This window comes from Dreissena polymorpha, chromosome 14, assembly GCF_020536995.1.
Source record: "Dreissena polymorpha isolate Duluth1 chromosome 14, UMN_Dpol_1.0, whole genome shotgun sequence".
Lineage (NCBI taxonomy): Eukaryota > Metazoa > Mollusca > Bivalvia > Myida > Dreissenidae > Dreissena > Dreissena polymorpha.
In genome coordinates, this window is record NC_068368.1 from 22,163,772 (window position 1) to 22,186,322 (window position 22,551).

Consider the following 22,551-nt stretch of genomic DNA (forward strand, 5'->3'; position numbering starts at 1 on the left):
AAAGCATGCTAAACAGTATTTTGAATTTTGATAATACTGTTATAACTTAAGTTACTGTAGTATACAAATTAGTTGTATGGACTTATATTGTCAATAACTTAAAAAATCTTTGACACTGAAAGGTTCATGGTGTCAAGATATGGTGTGTATGGTTTTCACTGCTAAGTTGTTCAAATCATGTTCCTGGGATCAAAACTAACCAGGCCCTAGGGGTTACATGATTTATATAGACTTATATAGTAAACGACTTAAAAATCGTATGCTCTGTGATCGCCTTTGTCCGTCGTGCGTCGTCCGTTGTGCGGAGTCAACATTTGCTTTGTTAACTCTCTAGAGGCCACATTTAGTGTCCAATCTTCATGAAATTTAGTCAGACGATTGGTCTCAATGATATCTAGGAAGAGTTCGAAAATGGTTATGTTTGCTTGAAAAACATGACTGCCAAGGGGCGGGGCATATTTCCTTATATGGCTATACATGGCTATAGTAAAATATTGTTAACACATTTATTGTCTGATATTCATGAAATTTGATCAGAAGATTTTTCCTAATAATATCTTGGACGAGTTTGAAAATGATGCCGGTTGGTTGAAAAACATGGCCGCCAGGGGGCGGGGCATTTTTCCTGATATGGCTATAGTAAAACCTTGTTAACACTCTAGAGGCCACATTTATTTTTCGATCTTCATGAAACTTGATCAGAAGATTTGTCCCAATGATATCTTGGAACAGTTTGAAAATGGAAACCCTTGCTTGAAAAACATGGCTGCCAAGGGGCGGGCCATTTTTCCTTATATGGCTATATATGGCTATAGTAAATTCTTGTTAACACTCTAGAGGCCACATTTATAGTAGGATCTTCATGAAACCTGGTCAGAAGATTTGTCCCATTATATCACGGATGAGTTCGAAAATGGTTTTGGTTGCTTTAAAAACATGGCCACCAATGGCGGGCATTTTGCCTTATATGGCTATATATGACTATCGTAAAACCTTGTTAAAACATTAGAGGCCACTTTTATTGTCCAATCTTCATTTAATTTGTTCAGAAGGTTGGTCTCAATGATATCTTGGATGATTTTGAAAATAATTATTTTTGCTTGAAAAACATGGCTTCCAAGGGGCTGGGCATTTTTCTTTACTGTACATGACTTAAAGATGAAGGGTGACTTTAATTCCAGTCCATTGATTTTTGGCAAAACGCTTTCAGATTTTAAGCTGATTTTGATATATGAGTCTACCTACATGACTTACAGATGAAGTGTAAGTTTTTTTCTATCCCAATGAGTTGTGGCAAAGTTATGGGCCTTGGACTTATAATTGTTCACCATAATAATTGTTTTTTTCAGATCTTTACATGACTTTCAAGTGTGTGCGTTAACCTAAATGACTTTCATATCAAGTGAGAGTTTCCTTCAGGTCCACTGATATTTGGCACTTTTACAAGCCATGGGCTTTTCTCTTGAATAACAATTTTCCAGACGTTTTCCCTAAACGCTTTAATAAATTTACCTGATTGTGGTGTGCGAGTCTACCTACATGACTTAAAGATCAAGTTGACTTTTATTCTAGTCCATTGATTTTGGACGAATTTACGAGCTTTAGACTAATACATTTTCATTACAATAACATTTCCGTTTTTTTTCCAAAACTTTCAGATACTGTCTAAGGCCCATAACTTTGTCAAATATCAATGCAACGGAACTGTATCATGATGTTTTCAATTAAGATATCGCTGCTGTGTTGCTTTAAAATAGAGTAGGGGGCATTGTGTTTCACAAACGCAGCTCTTGTTATAAACTAAGTATTTTTGCTCACTATATGTTAGCATTTGTTACAAATAATTGCATTAATGTTTTATTTAAAAAGTAAAATATAGTTATCCTAAAAAGGCATTATCCTTCTTCATAACATTCCATATCTGAAGGGCTCCGCTACCTTCCCACAAAAAGGAAACACAATGGAATAAAAACAGGTGATCACATTTTAATTGGCAAATGCCCCTGTATGGTAAATGTATATTTTATTGCAAAGTAGAATGGAAACATGTTATCGTTCTAAACCTAACAAAATATTATAACCCTTCATTCCTCATTAAATTTCCCATCGAAAGGGACTTGCCACCTCCACACAAAGTGGAAAATACGCTGCCTAAAATACAAACATAACCATCCATATAAAGCTGATTTTAAAACAGTGTATAGATTGTAAAACCAGCTGTTGGCATGAGTGAAACAATGATGTCAATGAAATAATTTAAGAATATTTAAGAGAAATAAACAGGTTGTAAAAGATATACATTTGATACAAGCTAAACATTGCCAGGTACTGTTTTTTCCAAGGGCCTGAAGTGAGTCGCACTTCTTGTGACAGTTGTCTCCCTTGCCAAAGGCTCTACTAAGTGGTAAACAAGACTGTGGAACTTTGTAAAAAGGTTCAAGAATGAATAATTACTGTTGATATTTTGAATGCACGGGCAATTATTTGAGAAATTTAAAAAGACAACTAATAGACATTACTACAATAAGGTCTTTTATGCAATACGGAAGTGTTTTTTTCCATGAAACACATAATGGTTGAGATGAAACAAGAAGAAGTTGTTCCAATATTCTCAAGTGTACCATGCTCTTTAAAGGCACACTGCTCTACAATCATTGTATACGCTGAATGCCTGATAAGCAATGCAGCTGTATTCATATTGTAATATCAGTTGTTTTTACAGTAGTTCAGGAATGGGGCCAAGATTTGATAAACTAAATGTTTAAAATTTGTATGTCCTTTTTATTATAAAAAAAGAAGTTGATTTTTTGCCTCCATTAATCAGTCATACTATCCGTCAACACGTCTGTTCTTCCATCCGTCTGTTCTTCCATTTCGGGATTTATTTTTAGAAAAAAGAAAATATTTGAGGATTGAGTTTTGTATATTCCATCATTAAATTATTTTGCATGAAATAAATTCAAAGGGTACACAATGGATATAAGCATTTATTTCAACAAGATGAACTGTTGAGTGACCTTTTCGTATTACACTCTAGACGAAATTTTAAATGTTTGAATGCAAACATCACCAGGGAATTACTCCAAGGCAAACACACGTTTTAATAATATAGCTTAAAATATCTGAAGAATATTCAATGAAGAAAGATACAAATTCAAAGTCATCGTAATTTATAATAATGTTAAAGCAAACATAGGCAAGAACATATTCCTGTTTTCAAAATGAAAATAGATTTAACAAGTACAAACCACCCAAGATTGATGAACCAATACCTATATATATATAAAGGTGGACGTGCCGAATCGCAGCGTCCCCAATGATTACACAGCATTGACATGAAGTATCTGTCGGATGAATTTTCCATTTTACATCGATCAAACATTGTGTGTGGTTGTTTTTTTGACAAGCAGTTTACATTGCTTTCATATTGAGTGTCTTTTTTTCTTATAGTATTTTCTTGTCATAAATATTTTGTTTACCAATGCTCAAATTGTTTCAACATTATCTGATAAACTGCTGTGAGTTAATCTGTAAAAATAACCAGTTGTTAGGCTAAACAAAGTGTTAAGTTTTCAGGTCCCACGGCATGCATTTAAAATTTCCGCTTTGATAAATGTCAAACAATTATCGTATCAAAATATAGTTTTTAGATTTATGTTTTAATTATTTTGTAATTACTTAACATGTGTTTGGGGTCACTATTTCAGATCAATTACTAGTTCTATAACTCTGTTCACAATTTGAAACTTCATGCATGTCTTTTGTGTCATCATTTGTGGGCTCTGACAAAGGCTAATAACTCTGGCCCGTAATTTAGCAGATTTATTCCCCTTCATTCTTAGACAAGTCCGGAATGTGCGTGCAACATCTTTTCTGTATGTATACTACAGATATTAAAATAAAACTACACATTGGTTCAGTTGTTTTGTAAGCAATCACTTACTTAGACCCATACCTTTTACGAGCCTGTATTGATTATGCCCTTGTGTTATTTAGAGAAAAGTCAGTAAAGTAAGACGCAAGTTGAAATTCATTTGAGGTCACCAAACAAGGTCCAAACATATGTTTGCGCGCAACAACTCTTTTTATAAGGTTTTCTTTTGAGCCCCTTTGGTCAAGGTCTGTATTGCACTCAGTAACTTTTGATAGGATGAACATATTGTGCTGAAATATTGTGTTAAGGTAAGTCACATACTGGTATAGTGAAGGATTGCGTTCGGGGACAGCGGGGTGAAGTTCACCAATACTAAAAATAAAAAAGGCTTTGCACTGGACAACTTTAGTTTGGATGGAATTATTGTGCCTTAATTCTGTTTAAAAGTAGCTTACATGAAGACCTAAGGTGGGATTGCATAATAAACCATAACGGAAAAGGTATTGGTTTCAGCTCAATAGCATGAGTTATGATGGAAGACATGCTTCAAGCTTTATTAACTTTTAATTAATTGTTAAAAAGTTAAAAATCCAGTTTCTTGGCATGGACACTTTTCATATCATTTTTCTGGGTCTCGTTGTTACTTTATAATGAAGGGGGATTCATGTTATTACTGATTTTGCTACTGTTAGTGCTTATCCTAGGGCAAAGCCATAACTTTCTGGCTGCTAACTGCTGTTGCTGATGATTATAAATGCTGCTGTCAATAATGATGGTCTCAGTTATACAATCACATTTTACTGTTGCTTCTTCTGTTGCTGCTGATAATAGCAGTGGTCCTGACACTGCTACTGTTTTTAATGATATTGTCTCCTTGTTTTCGTGTTTAGTTGTTTGCCTGCTGACAAATAATGTTAGTACCACGCGTTGAAAGTCGGTCTGCTCTTGAGTACGCTAGGAACGATAACCGCAGCTTTGCACATGCTCATTCATAATCTGAGGCTTTTAACAGATGATGATAAACAAATATAGTGGGATGGTGTGTAACCTCTCGTTCATAGTGCATGCTGCTACAGCGAGGTTAAATTTGTTTGCCTGGGAAACATTCGTTTGTTTTCAACAGATAGCGGCGATCTTTTATATTCATGGGTGCTAACAACGCAATAGTAGAATGTAAAGTTTGTGTTCATTCACAGGTCTCATTTAATAAAACGTTGGACATGAGTTCACCAATTACTACAGGTATACTAAAGACAACAACGAAAATGCTATTCAATCGCTGAACTTTGAAATAAGGTTTGCAATTTACGTTTCTAAATAATTAAATTGAAAACAAAAGTTAAACTTTTGTGTTTGTTAACTTGTTAGTCGCATTTTTACCGCATGAAATGTGTGTTATCATTGCCAAACCACACATAAGTGTAAGTAGATAAAAATTATACTACGGGGGTACCACACATTAGTGTAAGAAGAAAAAAATACTACGGCAGTTCACGTCATTATGTGCCCTCACATGCCTTATTATGAGTGTATTTCTTCACCATCGAAATATATCGCGCTTTAATATTGGATTTACGCGCAGTTTTCTTTCAACACATTTAGTTAATTATATATTCCCCGGACGATTTAGTGAACGAGTACTGACCCTGAAGTTCTGCGAGATGGAATTTAACGCGCAATTGTAACTGGGCCACAATTTGTGTCGTTTGAACATACAGAGAGTAGTCCGGAATTCCTTACACTGACCAGTTATAATCCTTTGCGCTCAGCACAGACAGTGTGCTGTAGCCAAAGTTCAGAGGTTGTCACTCGAATCAGCCTATGAAATATTCGGATATATTCATGCATGTTTGCCGGCGTTATGTAAAAGTCATTTAAGGTGAAAAGCTGGGTAAAACAGCTATGCCGAAAAAGCGCCTTTGTGCTCTATACCCATGTTTAGGTCAGACTTGTTGATACCGTGTGAACTGATAGGGTAACAAATAATGCATAAACGACAAAGTACGGGTTAACAGGGATGTCTTTATAACTACCTAATTCGAGAATAAATGTTTGGCTCGCATATTAATTTTATTTATTTTTATCAATTCTTTTATTGTATATTTAGAATTTGCATATGGTGTCAAAAATCAAAAGTTATGTTCAGGGAATTTCCATAATGAAATTATATTCTTAATAAAATAGGTATTCGATATTCCAACAATATTCATTTACTATAATGGTGATTGCAAATTGTCTTTATATTCAGTTCTCATTACCATTTACATCATACTGTCTATGCCTTCTGAACGTCAAAAAAGGGCCATGTTGTAATTTTGTCTAAGTTATCTCTATAAAAAATTGGGTGATGAAAAGTGCACACACATCTCAACCCGTGCGTTAAGACACACTCTGTATACATTTGAATTGCTTGTGTTTTAATTCAAAAGTTGCGATTAATTTAAAAAAATGAGTTGCGTCTTAGATTATTCAATAGCGAACAACTCCAGTGCGTTCAGCGCTTTGATTAGGTGTTTTAATCATCAAAATATGCATATGATTGTTATTTTAGAGCATGTTACAAACTGAGCAAATCTGAAACAATTTTATTTTGTCAATTTACCAAAACGTGAAAAGATCCCTTTGAATTCAGGCAGTTGCATGAGATATTGGACATTGTTTAAATATGATTTGCAACGGTATAATCACAGAGTCATCACTATCACTATTTTGTTTCATACTACCTTATTTCTAACCTTTGTGGCTTTAAAGAAGTGGATTTTGAAGATTCTACTTCAGGCCAGTGTTTTATACATAAACATGTTCAGGTTGTTAAAGGGCCCTTTTCACAGATTTTTGCATGTATTGAAGTTTGTCATGAAATGCTTTACATTGATAAATTTAAACATTGGATCCAAAAAGCTCCAGTAAAAAAACAAAAATAAAATTCAAAAAGAAAAAAAGTAACCCTCAACAGGACTCGAACCACTGGCCCCTGGAGTCCTGGAGTAAAAGTCCACCACTGAGACCACTCGGTCATCCTTGCTCATACAATGAAGGATGTATTTTATACTATATATAAGCAATCATCGTTGTTTCACAAAATAAAACGACAGCAACACAACTATCCAAATTATTTAATCGTTTCGCGTTGCAACGCTTTGTAATCTTCAGGTTTTTAACTCGTCAAAACATGCATATAACGACTATTTCAGAGCATGATAAATGTTCAGTATTACTGTTTTTCTCAGAAATATCATAACTGAAACGAAAATTTGCGAATCTGAAACAACCTTTTTAATTTTGTCAATTTACCAAAACGTTTAAAGGCACCTTTAAACCTGAACATGGAGTGCTGAATGTGACAAATTGATACCATCTAGTTTTAATCTGGGAAACATGCATCAAAATACTCGATCACTAAGTTAATTCTTAAAATAGAATTGAAGCTACCTTCGGTTTAAATATTGCAATAACACACGTGTACAATGATGTTGTTGCATTGGTATATGAGCCTTGCTCGGGGAAAATGGGGTTTAATGAATGTGCGTATTTCCAGGGCTAAATGGATGTGTGCACAGTGTCTTTCCAGATTAGCCTGTCCAGTCCACACTGGTCAATTATGGACGACACTTTCGGCCTTAATTGGATTTTTGCCTGTGTTTATTGCCTGTTTTTCCAGAACAATGCTCAGGTTTTTATGACATATAATTCATATATCCATAGTAATTGCAAATGGCAGAAAATAGTCCATTATACAAATATGTAAAAACATTTTTTATATATTTTCTTTTCACATGTTTATTGTTGAATTTGGCTGTGTAACTTGACTACTCATTATTCATATCACAAATAGTATGCATTCTATAAATTATACCAAGTAAGTGTGATCAGGTGTTGGGCTTTATACACGGTAAGTGTGATCAAGTGTAAAAACCTTATACACAGAAGGTGTGAGAAAGTGTGGGGCCTGATATAAAGAAAACGTGATCAAGTGGGGACCTTATACAAATGTAGTGTGATAAAGTGTAGGGCCTTACACAAAGTAAGTGTAATCAAGTGGGATGCCTTATACAAAGTGCTATCAAGTGTAGGGCCGTATACAAAGTGAGCATGATTAAATGTGTGGCCTGATACAAAATGCAAAGTGTGGGAAATTAAACAAAGTAAGTGGGATTAAGTGTGGGGCCTTATACAAAGTAAGTGTGATTAAAAGTGGGGCCTTATAAGAACTAAGTGTGGTTAAGTGTGGATCCTAAACGAAGTAAGTGTGATTGAGAGTGGACTTGTACAAAGTGAGTTTGATTAAAAATGATACCTTTGACTGCACCTAATATGAAAACCTGAAACACACTCAATTTACTATATGAAGGACAACAGTGTATACATTCTTCTCTTTCAGAGACGTAAATTCTGAAAATACAAAAAAATAGTGAAACCAAAACAAAATATGCACATATATCATACATATCATATAGAAATTTTAACCAAGTAAAGGGGGCGGGCAAACGACATTTGTTTGCTGCCATTAAAACCTTAAGTGACAATGAAAACCTCTATACACCTTTATAACGCCACGAAACCTTGCAATGCACGAGCTAATTTCCCGCTTTATCAAATTGTAAAACGAAGAAATACGACCAATAACGAAAATCATAAAAAGAACCAATTTAAAAACGTGAGTAATTTCATATATCTGTTCAACGAAGTTCTTGGGCAAATCTTCGAAAACTTGTTTGATATTTATGCTAGCAGCCGCCCATATAATGACATCAAAGGGGTCGGTAAAGTTGGCGAGGTCCCTCGTCCAATGCAAGGCACGAACCTTTATTCTTTCTTGTTTTTGGAAACTGTTCCTTTCATATAGTCTAAAACTTCTTCACGGCCTGTTATCGTCACGTGGCTGACTAAAAAAGCCGAACATGCTTAACAGTATTTTGAAAATACTGTTATCACTTCAGTAACTGTATTACATATATTATTTATATCGACTTATATTGTCAAAAATGTTTAATCTCTTTCACTTCAAGGGTCATAGTTGTAATATATGGCGTGTGTGGTTTTTGCACAACTAAGTTGTTAAAATCATGTTCCCCGGCTCAAAACTAACAACACTCCAGGTTCACATGATGTATATAAACTTATATAAAAAACAAATTAACAATCTTAAGCTTTTACACCCCAAGGGAAAGGCGTTAAATATTTGGTGTGTGATATCATACTGTGTTTCTCTACTAAGATTGTTCAAAGTATGTCCCTGGGAATAAATTGACCCCACCCTAGGGTTTACTTGTTTTTTAATGTATACTTAGATAAAATACCTAGGTATTATACAAACATCACAAAGCCTTCATACTACAGTTGTTCATCTGCATGTTCCAGGTGAGCCGCACTCTTGTTCTATTTACATGTTGTCGCATGTGTATCCGTAGTATCGGCCCTCTTAATGACATCTAAATATTTTAAGTCTAAAAACATACATGTTAAATATGTCAAGCTATAGTTTAATGTGTATTTTTTGACATAACAATAAAAACTGCATTAAAATCGGTAATGTTTTGCAAAAATACTCTTGATATATTTAATGTTATCCTGTGACAATCTTGAAAACTGTGGTATGAAACCAAATGTTCAATTCCCTCTTTAGGCTCTTACAAAGATAAAAGCTAGAATGGAGTCCTAACTCGTCATTTAAGTGGTCTAGAGTTAAAAATACTGCCAGTTTATAATCATGTTGTCAGATTCACTTAAAGCAATAACTCTCGTAGCTTTATTGATTCAATAGAGCCAAATAAACAAACCATTAACTCAGGTGTATTCTTATCTTTACATTTTATCTTACCCAGATCACGTGATGGATTACAGAGTTACTGTGTTTACTGAAGTTTCAAAATTCAAACAATATATTGTTAGGCGTTACTTGTTAATTGACTATGGATAATAGCTTAATTGGTGTGATATGTTCAGCTGTTTAATGATACCAAAATATTCAAGTTAAATAAGAGATAAATAGATCTAAAGATGCTGTGTGTGTAAAAATAAATCATTCAGTAAAATGGCAAGTTTTTCACAATCCACTTTTGACAAGGGATCAGACATGGTCCTAAACTTCTTGTGCTCGACCTGTGAAGATAAGAAACTGGAAATCATGGCTGATTTCTACTGTGAATCTTGTTAGAAGTTTTACTGCAGAAAATGTATAAACATGCACCGCAAGTTGTTTACAAAACATGCCCCCTTTGGAAGGGGGGATATGAAGAACTGGCCAGTCGCGAAGAAAGTGGAAGATTTTATTCTGAAATGCGATGTCCATAAAGAAGAAAGTCTGAAAATGTATTGTGATGAACACAGTGAGCTGTGCTGTACAAATTGTGCATTCCTTAATCACAGGTATATTGTTTCTTTAATTTTATTATAAAAATACAATAACATAAATAAAAAATATAGGGTTATCAATCTTCTTGCAAGAAGGTGACATTATTAGCAAAATTCAGGTGTATGATATCAATGAAATATTTTTTGTTTATTTGAAGAAATCAATAATTTTTGCATATACAGTAATTATGAATATAAGACTGCAGTTTTAAGGTTCCTTAGTAAATCACTAAATGGGGCTTAACTTTCAAATCTTGTGAATAACTGCTGAAATGAATACTTAGGTTTTAGATTTCAATAAATGAATGTATATATGTATATATATATATATATATATATATATATATATATATATATATATATATATATATATTTATTTATTTATTTATATATTTCCATGCCCAAAGCTTTAAAGAAAGTATTTAGTATTTAATATAGTTTACAGTGTTTTTAATTCTCTTTTTTTTAAGACTATGCCAAAAGGTAACTCTTATATCCGACAAAGTTAAAGGTCAGTCCACAGACCTTCAAAAACTGTCATTTTCTATCCAAACTATTCTGGAAAAAATAAAAAAACTTCAAGACAACCAAGAGGCTAGCAATCAATTTGTTCAAAGTTCATTTGACGAGCAGTTACACACAATACAGGAAACTCGCCAAAATATAAATTCAGCCTTAGACAAAATCGAACAGAAGACACTGAAGGAAATGAAAGATACTCTCACGAATCGTCAAGCCTCTTCCAAAAGTGATGTTGACAAATGCATCAGGCTAAGGGACGAATTGAAACAACTTCGTGACGCCATACAGGATATCAGTGATAAAAGCAAACTGGAACTATCCTTTATAGCCACCAGGAAATGCAAGGACAAAATACAGCATTGTGAAACCTTTCTAAAGAAGAACTCTCTTGGGAATAAAGTTTCAATAACATTCAAGCCTAACCATGAAATTATACAGTACTTGTCTAAACTGTCTTGTCTTGGACAGATTGAACACAGTACACAGACATTGATGGGGCAAGATAATCCAAACAAGGTGTTCATTGTGCAGGGGAAGTCTGAACATAATTTAGGAATGTCAAGTGATTCAGAGGTATGCAATATCTGTGCCATCTGTGTCCTCCCACAAGGACAGGTCCTGGTAGCAGACGATAATAATAACACAATCAAGCTGCTTGACCAACAGTACCAGGTAGTGAGTCACTGGAGTGCTACTGGCACGGCAGCGGGTATGTGTGAGATCACACCCATTGAGGTGGCTGTGACTGTGAATGGTCCAGATACAAACATACATGAGGTCCAGTTCATCACAGTAAACAACAGGCAGCTGGTGATGGGGAAAAAGCTTCAGTTACAACATTTATGTAGAAGTATTGCATTCCACCAGGATGACCTGTATATTACTTCTTGGACGGCACTGTACAAGTATACACTCAGTGTCAGCAAGATGTATGATGATACATCAGGTTATGAGACAGGTAATAGTAGCTAAATTATGAAATTTATTTTTTAGGTTGAATACATAGATATAGAATGTAGCATCATTGCATTATTCCAGCCACAGTTAAGAATTCAATGTCACGTTAAGTTAATTCAGTGTATGACATGTGTATTAATGAACATTAATGTGATTTTAAATTACTGTTACCTTGAGTCAATAGTTTTTGGTGTATTTGACATATTCAACAATTGAGTATGGACTTGTAAAGAAAACAACTGTCTTTTATAATTGATAAAAAACTATATATAATATTTCAATTTCAGAAACAACTAGAAATGGCGCGGCAGAGGCCGACGCGTATCCCCACGCCGAATGTTTGACCTAGGTGTGCCCCAGGGTTGGTAATGGGGCCATGCATAGCTGAGATTGACCGTATTGTCATAAGAGAAGTTCATCATCAATTAGAAGTGAATTGGTGTAGAAATGAAGAAGTTATAGTAAAAGGCAATTTTGGGTGGGTGTGACATATGTGGGCAGGGCGCCCCAGGGTTGGTAATTGTGCCATGCATAGTTGAGATTGACCGTATTGTCATAAGAGAAGTTCAGTATCAATTTGAAGTGAATCGGTGTAGAAATGAAGAAATTATAGTAAAAGGCAATTTTGGGCGGGTGTGGTCTATGTGGGCGGGGCCCTAGGGTTGGTAATGGGGCCATGCATAGTTGAGATTGACCGTATTGTCATAAGAGAAGTTCAGTATCAATTTGAAGTGAATCGGTGTAGAAATGAAGAAATTATAGTAAAGGCAATTTTGGGTGGGTGTGGTCTATGTGGGCGGGGCGCCCCAGGGTTGGTAATGGGGCCATGCATAGTTGAGATTGACTGTATTGTCATAAGAGAAGTTCAATATCAATTTGAAGTGAATCGGTGTAGAAATGAAGAAATTATAGTAAAGGCAATTTTGGGTGGGTGTGGTCTATGTGGGCGGGGCCCCAGGGTTGGTTATGGGGCCATGCATAGTTGAGATTGGCCCTAATGTCATAAGAGAAGTTCAGTATCAATTTGAAGTGAATCCGTGTAGAAATGAAAAAATTATAGTAAATGGAATTTTTTGGTGGGTGTGGCCTATGTGGGCGGGCGCCCCAGGGTTGGGATTGGGGCCATGCATAGTTGAGATTGACCCTAATGTCATAACAAAAGTTCAGTATCAATTTGAAGTGAATCCGTGTAGAAATGAAAAAATTATAGTAAATGGAAATTTTTGGTGGGTGTGGCCTATGTGGGCGGGGCGCCCCAGGGTTGGGAATGGGGCCATGCATGGTTGAGATTGACCGTATTGTCATAAGAGAGGTCCAGTATCAATTTGAAGTGAATCGGTGTAGAAATAAAGCAGTAAATGTAAAATAACCTAAAAAAATGAGTGATAATTTCTGACGCGGCCCCACCCCAACCGCTATAACTTTTGACCCAGAGGTCAGATCAAAATTCCAAATAGTGCAGGGTCGCACATATGCTCATAGCTACCATGTGTGTACGTTTCAAGGTTCTAGTGCTTTTAGTGTAGGAGGAGATAGTGGCCAGGACGGACGGACAGACAGACAGACAGACAGACAGACAGACGGACGGACGGCGGAGATAACCACAATATCCCAACCTTTTTTTCAAAAAGCGTGGGGATAAAAATACGTTAAAGTTACTTATATGTATGGTTGTCATGTAAAATATTTCAATATATGTTTCAATAACATTGTAATCCTGTGTATATGTATGGATAATCTATAATTAGTTCATGTTGTTACATCACCTGACACATTTTTCAGTGTTAGTATTTCCTTTTGTGTTGTTGTTGTAGACATCAATTCTTGAAGCACCAGTCACATGCAAACATCCCAAACATTGAGCGAAAACAAAGCACTGGAACACAACTTCCTGCCAAACCTAGTTAATGATTATTATTTGATTTTAATGCAGACCTTAATCATTTGTTGCATAATTTATTGTATTTAACAATATACAATTAATACAGTTTTAACGAGATTTGTTATCAATTGCTATACATATTATTTAATTGCTTGATGCTACTCTGTATTGCAGTAGACTGTTGTGCTGTTAGTCCCACAGGGGACAAGTTGTACATCACTAACTGCTCCAAGCACAAGCTTCTTATCCTGGCCAGGGATGGGTCAGTCCTGGTCACCTTTAGTGACCCAGCACTGGCCTGGCCAACTGGTGTAAACGTGACACCTTCCGGGCAAGTGCTGGTATGTGGAGGCCAATACCCCAACTTCTTTATCATACAGTTGGACAGTGAGGGAAGAAGGAAGCTGGCCACTCTTGGCACTCTTACTACGGAGAAGGATGGAATGGGTAACCCATGGTCAGTCTGCTACAACAGACACACCGCCTGCATAATTGTCGGACTTTTTAACATCAATATTATCCAGGTGTTCAAAGCACAATAGTGTTTTTTAACAAGCATCTTGTTTTATTATTTAGATTATTTAAATTGGCCATGAGAATATGCTGTTCTACAATTAGAGCATTGTGATATGATACCATAACAATGATAGCATTAATAAAGAGTATATGTGAACATTTTAAGTGCTATGAATGTATTAAGTTGTTAAATCTATGAAAATTATTTGTATATTTCTATTTCACTTAACACGTTAAAATGATTTTATTTCAAAGAATAATTTTTGTTTTTTACCTTACATCAAAATCGCACTCGATTTATGTATATTAGATTTATGTTTTTAACATACATTACAAACGTGTAGAAGATTACTTGAAATTTGTTTAATCCTTGATTTTGAAATATGATGAAAATTGTTGTTCCTGCTTTGAAAACACCTTTCTTTATAAATTGAAATGACCTTAACTCAGGTTTGGATCAAAATTAATACCCAATGAAATGTTCAAATATTCTCTTCCAGTTCAATTAAATGAATAAATTGTCATTCAGCATCGGCTAATATGAAAATTATAGCGATGCAGCATTTTGCCATTTTGTTAACCCGAGTTTACAATACGAAGCTGTTCGCACAAGATTTTGCACTATCAAAATCAAGACATTTTGTGTGTGCCCCTTTATATTTTCCAGAGTGTTTATTTTTGCAAATGGTTTTCTTATATAAAACAATTAGAGTTTTATCATATACTATACCCTGTTACCTATTTAATACAACCATAAAATATTATTTTAAATTACACATGTGTAAGAAAACATTTTTAAACGTTTTCATTGGCTTAGTTTTCGTTTATTGACCAATCGCATTTTGTTATTTTGCTGAAATGACGTTGCAACGTCAAATGACGTCACGAAATGTTATCAACATTCGGGATTTATCATTATGTTTGCGTAAATATTAATTTAATTTGATCATTTAAAAGCATGTGATTCAAAAGATCCGACACTTGTTGTCATATTATACCATATTTTATTAAACTCCTCCAGAAAATTTGCCAAAGGCTCGCTTACTAACAAAATTCCTGAACTCGTTTAATTAAATATGGTATAATATGACAACTCGTGCCAGATCATATATATATTGCATTCTGTGAAATAGTATATATTATAGTATATAGTTCTTCCTCACTCTTCCCTACCCTGATATACATGCACTTACATTATAAACATTCATAGTATTGTTTTTTATAGTTGATATTCAAACATTTTAAAGTAATGAGTTTCACATAAGCCAAAATTACAACAGTGCATTCATGTAAAATTAGGTAGCTTCAAGAAATACCAATAGTAAGAACCAGTTTAATTGATCTTATTTTAAATAATATGCAATAAACATAAATTGATTACCATTAGTTTTTGGCATGAATTCTCCGGTTTTAAATAGTAATGAAATACAATGCAATCAATTTTAATTAAGTTGGATATATTCCAAGATAACAATTACATGCATGTACAAGTCGATTAAAGATTGGCTCCCTAACATCTCTAAAACACTGTGACAGTAAACATCAAGAATAAAATTAAAAAATAGAAAAAAAAGTAAGTTTCAACAGGACTCGAACCACTGAGCCCTGGAGTCGTGGAGAAAAAGTCTACAACTGAGACCACTCGGCCATCCGTGCTCATACAATGACTGATGTATATTATATAAGCAATCATCGTAGTTTCACAAAATATAACGACAGCAACAGGACTCTCCAAATTATTAAATCGTTTCGGACTGAGACGCTTTATTATGTTCAGGTTTTTAAATCGTCAAAACATGCATGTTATAGCTATTTTAGAGCGGGTTAATGTTCAGTATTACTGTTTTCTCACAAACATCATAACTAAAACGAAAATTTGCGAATCTGAAACAACTTTTTTAATTTTGTCAATTTACCAAAACGTGAAAAGGCACCTGTAAACCTGAACATGGAGTGCTGAAGGTGACAAATAGATATCATCATGATCTTGTCAATATCTTGTCCGACTTTGAATCTGGGTCACATGCAACAAAAAACTCGATCACTCAATTCTTAAAATAGCATTGATACCAATTTACAGAACCCATGTATGACTCATTCATGATGCTACCTGAAAATAGTGCCACGTGTACAATGCTGTTTAGGCATTTGTATATGAGCCTTGCTCTGGGAAAACGGGGCTTAATGCGTGTGTGTGTGTAAAGAGTCTTTCCAGATTAGCCTGCCAAGTCAATACAGGTCAATCAGGGACGACATTTTCGGCTTCAATATGATTTTGCCTTTGTGGATTGCCAGTTTTTATAGAATTATGCTCAGGTGTTTATGTTAATATATTGGCACATACCCATAGCCATTGCAAATGGCATAAATAATCAATTATACAAATATGTATAAACATTTTTCATATATTTTCAATTCACATGTTTCTTGTTGAATTTGGCTGTGATGTTTGACTCGTTATTCATATCACAAATGCTATGCATTATTTAAATTTATATCAATCAAGTGGGATCAAGTGTGGGGCCTTATAAAAAGTAGGAGTAATCAAGTGTGGGGTCTTATACAAAATTAGAGTGATCGAGTCGAGGCCTAATACAAAGTAAGTGTGATCAAGTGTGGGATCTAAAACAAAGTGTGATCAAGCGTTGTGCCTTATACAAAGTAAATGTGATCAAGTTTAGGGTCTTATACAAAGCGAGCATGATTAAGTGTGAGGCCTTAAACAAAGTAAGCAGGGCTAAGTGTGGGGCCTTGTACAAAGTGTGTGTGTGATCAAATGTGGAGCTTTATACAAAATGTGTGATAAACTGTGGGGCCTTATACAAAGTTAGTGTGATTAAGTGTGCGGCGTTATACAAAGTGTGATTAAGTGTTGGGACGTACACAAAGTAAGTGTGATTAAAAGTGGGGCCTTATTAGAAGTAAGTGTGATTAAGAGAGGGGCCTTATAAGAATTAATTGTGATTAAGTTTTGGTCATTTTACGAAGTAAGTGTGATTAAGAGTGGGTTTTCTTTTTATTTTGATTTTAACAGTCGATTTGCGTGTAACATGCACACATATAAATGTGTAACATGAACATCTTTAAGTTTATGGTAAGGTTAGCTTTATTTCTAAGCATGAACATGTTTTTGCATGTTAGCCATTTATACAAAGTGAATGAATTGAGGATATCTCTTACCTTATAAACATGCACACGAAATAACCAATTGTATCATAGCACGTTTTATCATATTATGTGCTGATTTAACTACCTTAAGTTCATTATGTGCTTTTTGTGCATTCTCAAATGTGTGTCCATATTATTCACCAAATCTGACTGTTAATGTGTTGTGTGTTCCCCATTAATTAATCAATAACGCTATAATGTATCAATATTTTTTTCTTCTGTAAGACTGTGTTCAGAAAAAAAATGTCAAAAAATACAAACATATTGTATTTGTATTTTTTATTGTATGTTTATAATGTTAATACACAAGACATTTTTTCCGCATACATATTCTTATTTCATTTTTCTAATTCATTGTTATCTTTAACATTTAAAATTCCTTAAAATACACAAATGTTTAAATTTTCAGTTAAATTAATTTTCTATAAGTATTAATAAAATTAAACTGGTTCTCAAAACTTTAGAAACCCTGTTTGGTATAGATAAGCTTTCCGAGACTATAGTGACACATTTTAGTGTTTTTTAGATTATAAAATATGCTAAGGACCTTGTTTTCCCGGTTGATACAATCTGTAATATTTTGAAAACAAAACTATAGTCCTGAAACCAACAAATAACATTCAAGGCAAATTAAAGTTTTTCAACTGATTATTGTGAAAATGTAATGTATCTCGATTGTTGGCATCTAATTGGATACGGATTACTTAGTATACAATCCCTTTAATCTTTTTCAAATAATAAATAGAAAAGATAATTTATTTAAACTTTATTTTGAGAAACCAGGGCTTAATGCATATGCATTAATTGTCATCGCTGTACCAGAAACTACCTTTAAACGACAAAAGCCATAAAATCAGAAAGTGTCGTCCTTGATAAACTTGTGCACATTGCACAGGCTAATCAGTGTGCACAGGCTAATCTCTGACAGAAAATCAATATTCCAATGGCTTTCTCCACTACCCCGGTACTTACATCTATGCACCAACAGCGTCTTGTGCCGCGGCCCCCCAATGTGTTGCAGGCATTTGTGGAAACGTCCTGCTATGTGCAAATAATTAAACAGTTAATATACAACTTTTCATAAGTGTTTTACATAGACCAATGACCGTATGGCTCAACATCAATATACAGTTTACATGATTTCAATTATCTGAGAATTGTAAAATATACATGATTGAAAAAGCAGATAAAGACAGAATGATGTATATATAATATTCAGAACTATTTGCTCTGTGTCTTTATGTGTCTTATATTTGATATATAAATAATAAATACTCTTCAATACAATGGTAATGTCAAAGGCTTATCTAATATAATTATAGCTGCATAGCAAACTATTTGTCAGGGACCCCACACTTCAGTACTAAAAAGGTAATGGGCGTTTTTTAAATATAATGCTGAACAAAAATGGATACTAGGAGCATTTAAGAAAAAAACACACTAGAAGCACGTAGTAAAAACATAGTATAACTAATAAGAAATGCCAACGCCCGATAGCTTGCAGTACTGGTATGATCATCAAATTTACTTTATTTGAAGGGTTATATTGACTATAGCACTACGATAGTTGCAAATATAAAGTTCAGTTACAGATAAAAACTATTGTTGCACTCTTAAAGCCCGTTGATGTAGTGTTTGATTAACGACCACTAATGTGTTGCACTATGTAAGTGTTCGTAGTCAGGGCACACAAATGTAAATCATTGGAACATTTGAAAAAATGTTCATGAAACACATCGTAAATCCATTCAAGCAATTGTAAGATTTTTTAAAGCTGAATTAAGTAGTTGTTTTTTATAATCTGACAATGTACATGAATGTCAAGAGCAGAAAGTTTTTATTTAAGTTGGCGACCAAACAATGTAACTAAATTTATATCTTTTTCAAATGTCGATTAGGTATATGTTGACCTAGTGGGAATGTTTTATCAGGAAAATTTTCAACAAGACAAATTATTTGAGCTAAAGAGTACAACGTTTTTACAACTTAATACCAATATCGGATGAAGAACACTCAATATAAAGTTAAGGTAATCTTCTTATTAAGACAATCTACCGCACATGATGATACTTAAAAACTGGCAATTAATCAGACATGGACGGCATTGCAATGCTGTGAGATTTGTGTAAAGCTGTGATTGGGCACGTACGCATACATGATATTACAGGACATGGTTCATAGTGGTTTAACGTGTTTGCTCTGTCTCATGTATTTAGTAACATGCCCAGGAATATTCATATTATTATGCCTGCGTAGTATGCATAGGGATTCGAAAGATGTTTGTGATAGTTTGTTGTAGTTTACTTTTGTCATGCTTCAATTTTAAAATAAATTCATGAAAATTATGAAAACATTTAAATATATTATACTAGTATACACAGGCTGACAAAAGGTATATCAATATTATATCTGTGTAGTATTATGGAAGTTTATTAATAAGTAATTACTTTTTAATAAGTCGACAAAAAAGTCCCGTTCAACCCATATAAACAATGAACATTTATCAAGACAATTATCTCCCACTTGAATTTCAAAAGAACTACAACCAAGTGTTCACCTATTTTAAAGGTGATATGATGTCGTTTTTTAACATATGAATTTAAGTAGTGTTTTTACTTTTCTGTATCATTCCACTTCAATTTTATCTTAATCGTGTGCTTAAAATATGTAGATGAAAAGGAAAACAATATTTTGCCAGATGAAGGGGCTTTTTCAATTTTTTTTATAAAAATGTTTCCAATATTTTCAAATGCTTGAAATGTGTTTTAATTTCTTTGAATTTTATTTGAAAAGCATTCGCCAGTACAATTGAGTACGAATTTAACGGTTGGAGCCTGTAACGATTTTTTGAGTAGATATCATATTGGTTGGCACTTTGATACAATTTTAGATTATAACTGCAATTTCCACATATTTATGCTTTCTTGAAATAATACAATTGTGGTGTGGTCTTGTGCTGTTTAAAAATCCGAAGTACCGAAAGCAAACCTCACCTGTTCGGTGTGGCGACCACCAACTAGACTAAATGACTACGAAATACCCGGATGAAACCCTACCTGTTCGGTGTGTCGACCACCAGCCAGAATTAATCACTATGAAGTTCCCCGAGGAAACCCCACCTGTTCGGTGTGGCGACCACCAGCCAGACTCAAACACTGCCAGGTGAGAAGTGTGTTTACAAATCATAGCACTAACCGGACAGCCAACTTGATGTTTACACCTAAAATCAACCGGCTTTTATACAAGTTATTGTCAGTCACGGGCAAATCATGTGTGGTCCGTATCGCTAACGTGATTGTAATGGTTGTGTAGATACGGTAGGGTCCGTGTAGATAACGTGTAGATAACGTGTTGGTCCGTGCTTATACGGTGCTATCCGTGTCTCTGCCGTGTTGCTTAAAAAGGTCACTGATTTACATACATCTTATTCACTGTTTGGTCATTATATTTCCCATGAAAGGTGGCAAGTTTTATCGGTTGATTGTGTTGCTCTGGTAGAATACGACATTTGTGCCCATTCTCTGTCTTCTCCAAATTCATTAGTTGAGTCTCTCTTTTGGAAAAGGGGGCTTAATGCATGTGCGTAAAGTGTCGTACCCTTTTAAAGAACGTATCTTCTTAGTAAAAACCAAGTTTAAGCGAAAAGTGCCGTCCCAGACTGCACATGCTAATCTGGGATGACACTTAACGCAAATGCATTAAGCCTGGTTCTAAGAGAGCGCAGCTCAGTAACTTCATCACAGCCGAGTTATATTGCTTGCAAAATTGACCCAGGTGCACTGTGTTCTGTCTTGTGAATTTTCTTAATCCTGGCCATTTTAACAGTTTCCAGGGCTTTTTTCCTTCTGTTAGAATGGCCATTTTTCACAATTGTGGGAAACTCACAACTTAAATTTTCACAATTTCAAGAAGTTCACGACCCGAATTTTCACAATTTCAAAAAGTTCATGACTCAAATTTTCACAATTTTAGAAAGTTCAAGGCTCATTTTTTTCACAATTTTGAAGTTCACTTCTCTTTTTTTCACAAAGGGGGGGGGGGTCAAGGCCGCTTCACAAAAAACAGGATAAAAGCGCTGGTATCTGCACAGTATGTTATTCTTCGTCCAAATGCGTTCTTATATCTTGTAAATAGGTATTTCCAACTAAACTTGGTGTTCGCTTAAAAGGTTCTTCCTGTAAACATAAAAAACCATAAAAGCGTAGTGTTCCCCTGTTCAGCTTGATTTTACAGACTGCACAGGCTTATCTGGGACTACATTTTACGCACATGCATTAATGCCAGTCTTCTCAGCGGTTCAACTGATTCATTGCCTGGTAAATTTCGCATGAAAGATAGCATGGTATAATGGTTTATAACGTTGGTCTGTTAGAAGACCACTTTTGTGTCCGGTCTCTGATAAAGTCCAACCTCACGGGGCTAAATGCATGTGCGTAAAGTGTCGTCCCAGATTATCCTTTTATTGTCCACACATGCTATTATGGATAAAACTTTCTGCGTAGACTTGATTGTTGTTTAGACGAGACTTTCTTAATATAGAAATTCCATTTAAGTGGAAAGTGCTGCCCATATTAGCCTTTGCAGACTGCTTAGGCTAATCTGGGACGCCACTTTACGCACATGTATTAAGCCATGTTTTTCTAGATCACAGCTCATATGTGTATTATTACAAGACGGCAGTGAGCTTTCACAGGCCATCGATAAGGAGGCGTTCAATAAACACAAAAGACTCATTAGCAACGCGCATACATGGACTATACGAAATCTCGTGTTTGCAATAAGCAATCTAGCAGATGTATTGACCAAACTGTGAGCTCGGGAAATCACTGTAACATATTTTTAAGGCCAACACAAAATCCTGAAGTATGTAAATTAAAGGGTGTATGTATACATTTCATGATGATGACTATTTAAAAAAATCATGTCCATAACTTATTTCTATTCACATATCAGCTGGAAAATATAACATTGTATATATTGTTGATTTTATTTAAAATGACATTTTGGAAGAAGGATGGCCCTTGTTGTAAACATATGAGCTTGGTTCTGGGATATCAGTGTTTGATATATGTACATAATGTGTCACCCCAGATAAGCATGTACAGCCTGCACAGGCTTATCAGGGAAGACACTTTCCACTTAAAGTATTTTTTGTTTGGAATGAATTCTCTTCTTATCGAAAAAACATCCTGCACATTAAGCCCAGTTTTTCCAGAAGCTCATATAGGGGCATCCCTGTAAGTGGCATCTTTAGTTTAATTTATTAGATTACTGTCCA

At 34.7% G+C, this 22,551-nt stretch overlaps 1 protein-coding gene and 1 pseudogene across 2 annotated transcripts; one reads left to right on the plus strand and one right to left on the minus strand.

Annotated features, from left to right (window-relative positions):
- LOC127857222 (sodium bicarbonate cotransporter 3-like) overlaps positions 1-22,551 on the minus strand; it is a 233,355-nt pseudogene that overhangs the window by 74,007 nt on the left and 136,797 nt on the right.
- On the plus strand, positions 9,722-15,420 carry LOC127857849 (uncharacterized). 2 transcript variants are annotated; one of them, XM_052394539.1, is made up of 4 exons: positions 9,722-10,243; positions 10,699-11,708; positions 11,995-12,068; positions 13,764-15,420. In XM_052394539.1, the coding sequence occupies exons 1-3, from the start codon at positions 10,059-10,061 to the stop codon at positions 12,054-12,056; spliced, it is 1,257 nt and encodes a 418-aa protein (XP_052250499.1). In that variant the 5' UTR covers positions 9,722-10,058; the 3' UTR covers positions 12,057-12,068; positions 13,764-15,420. The 2 variants fall into 2 exon arrangements, with proteins under 2 accessions (XP_052250499.1, XP_052250498.1); XM_052394538.1 differs by lacking the exon at positions 13,764-15,420 and having other exon boundaries at positions 11,995-13,337.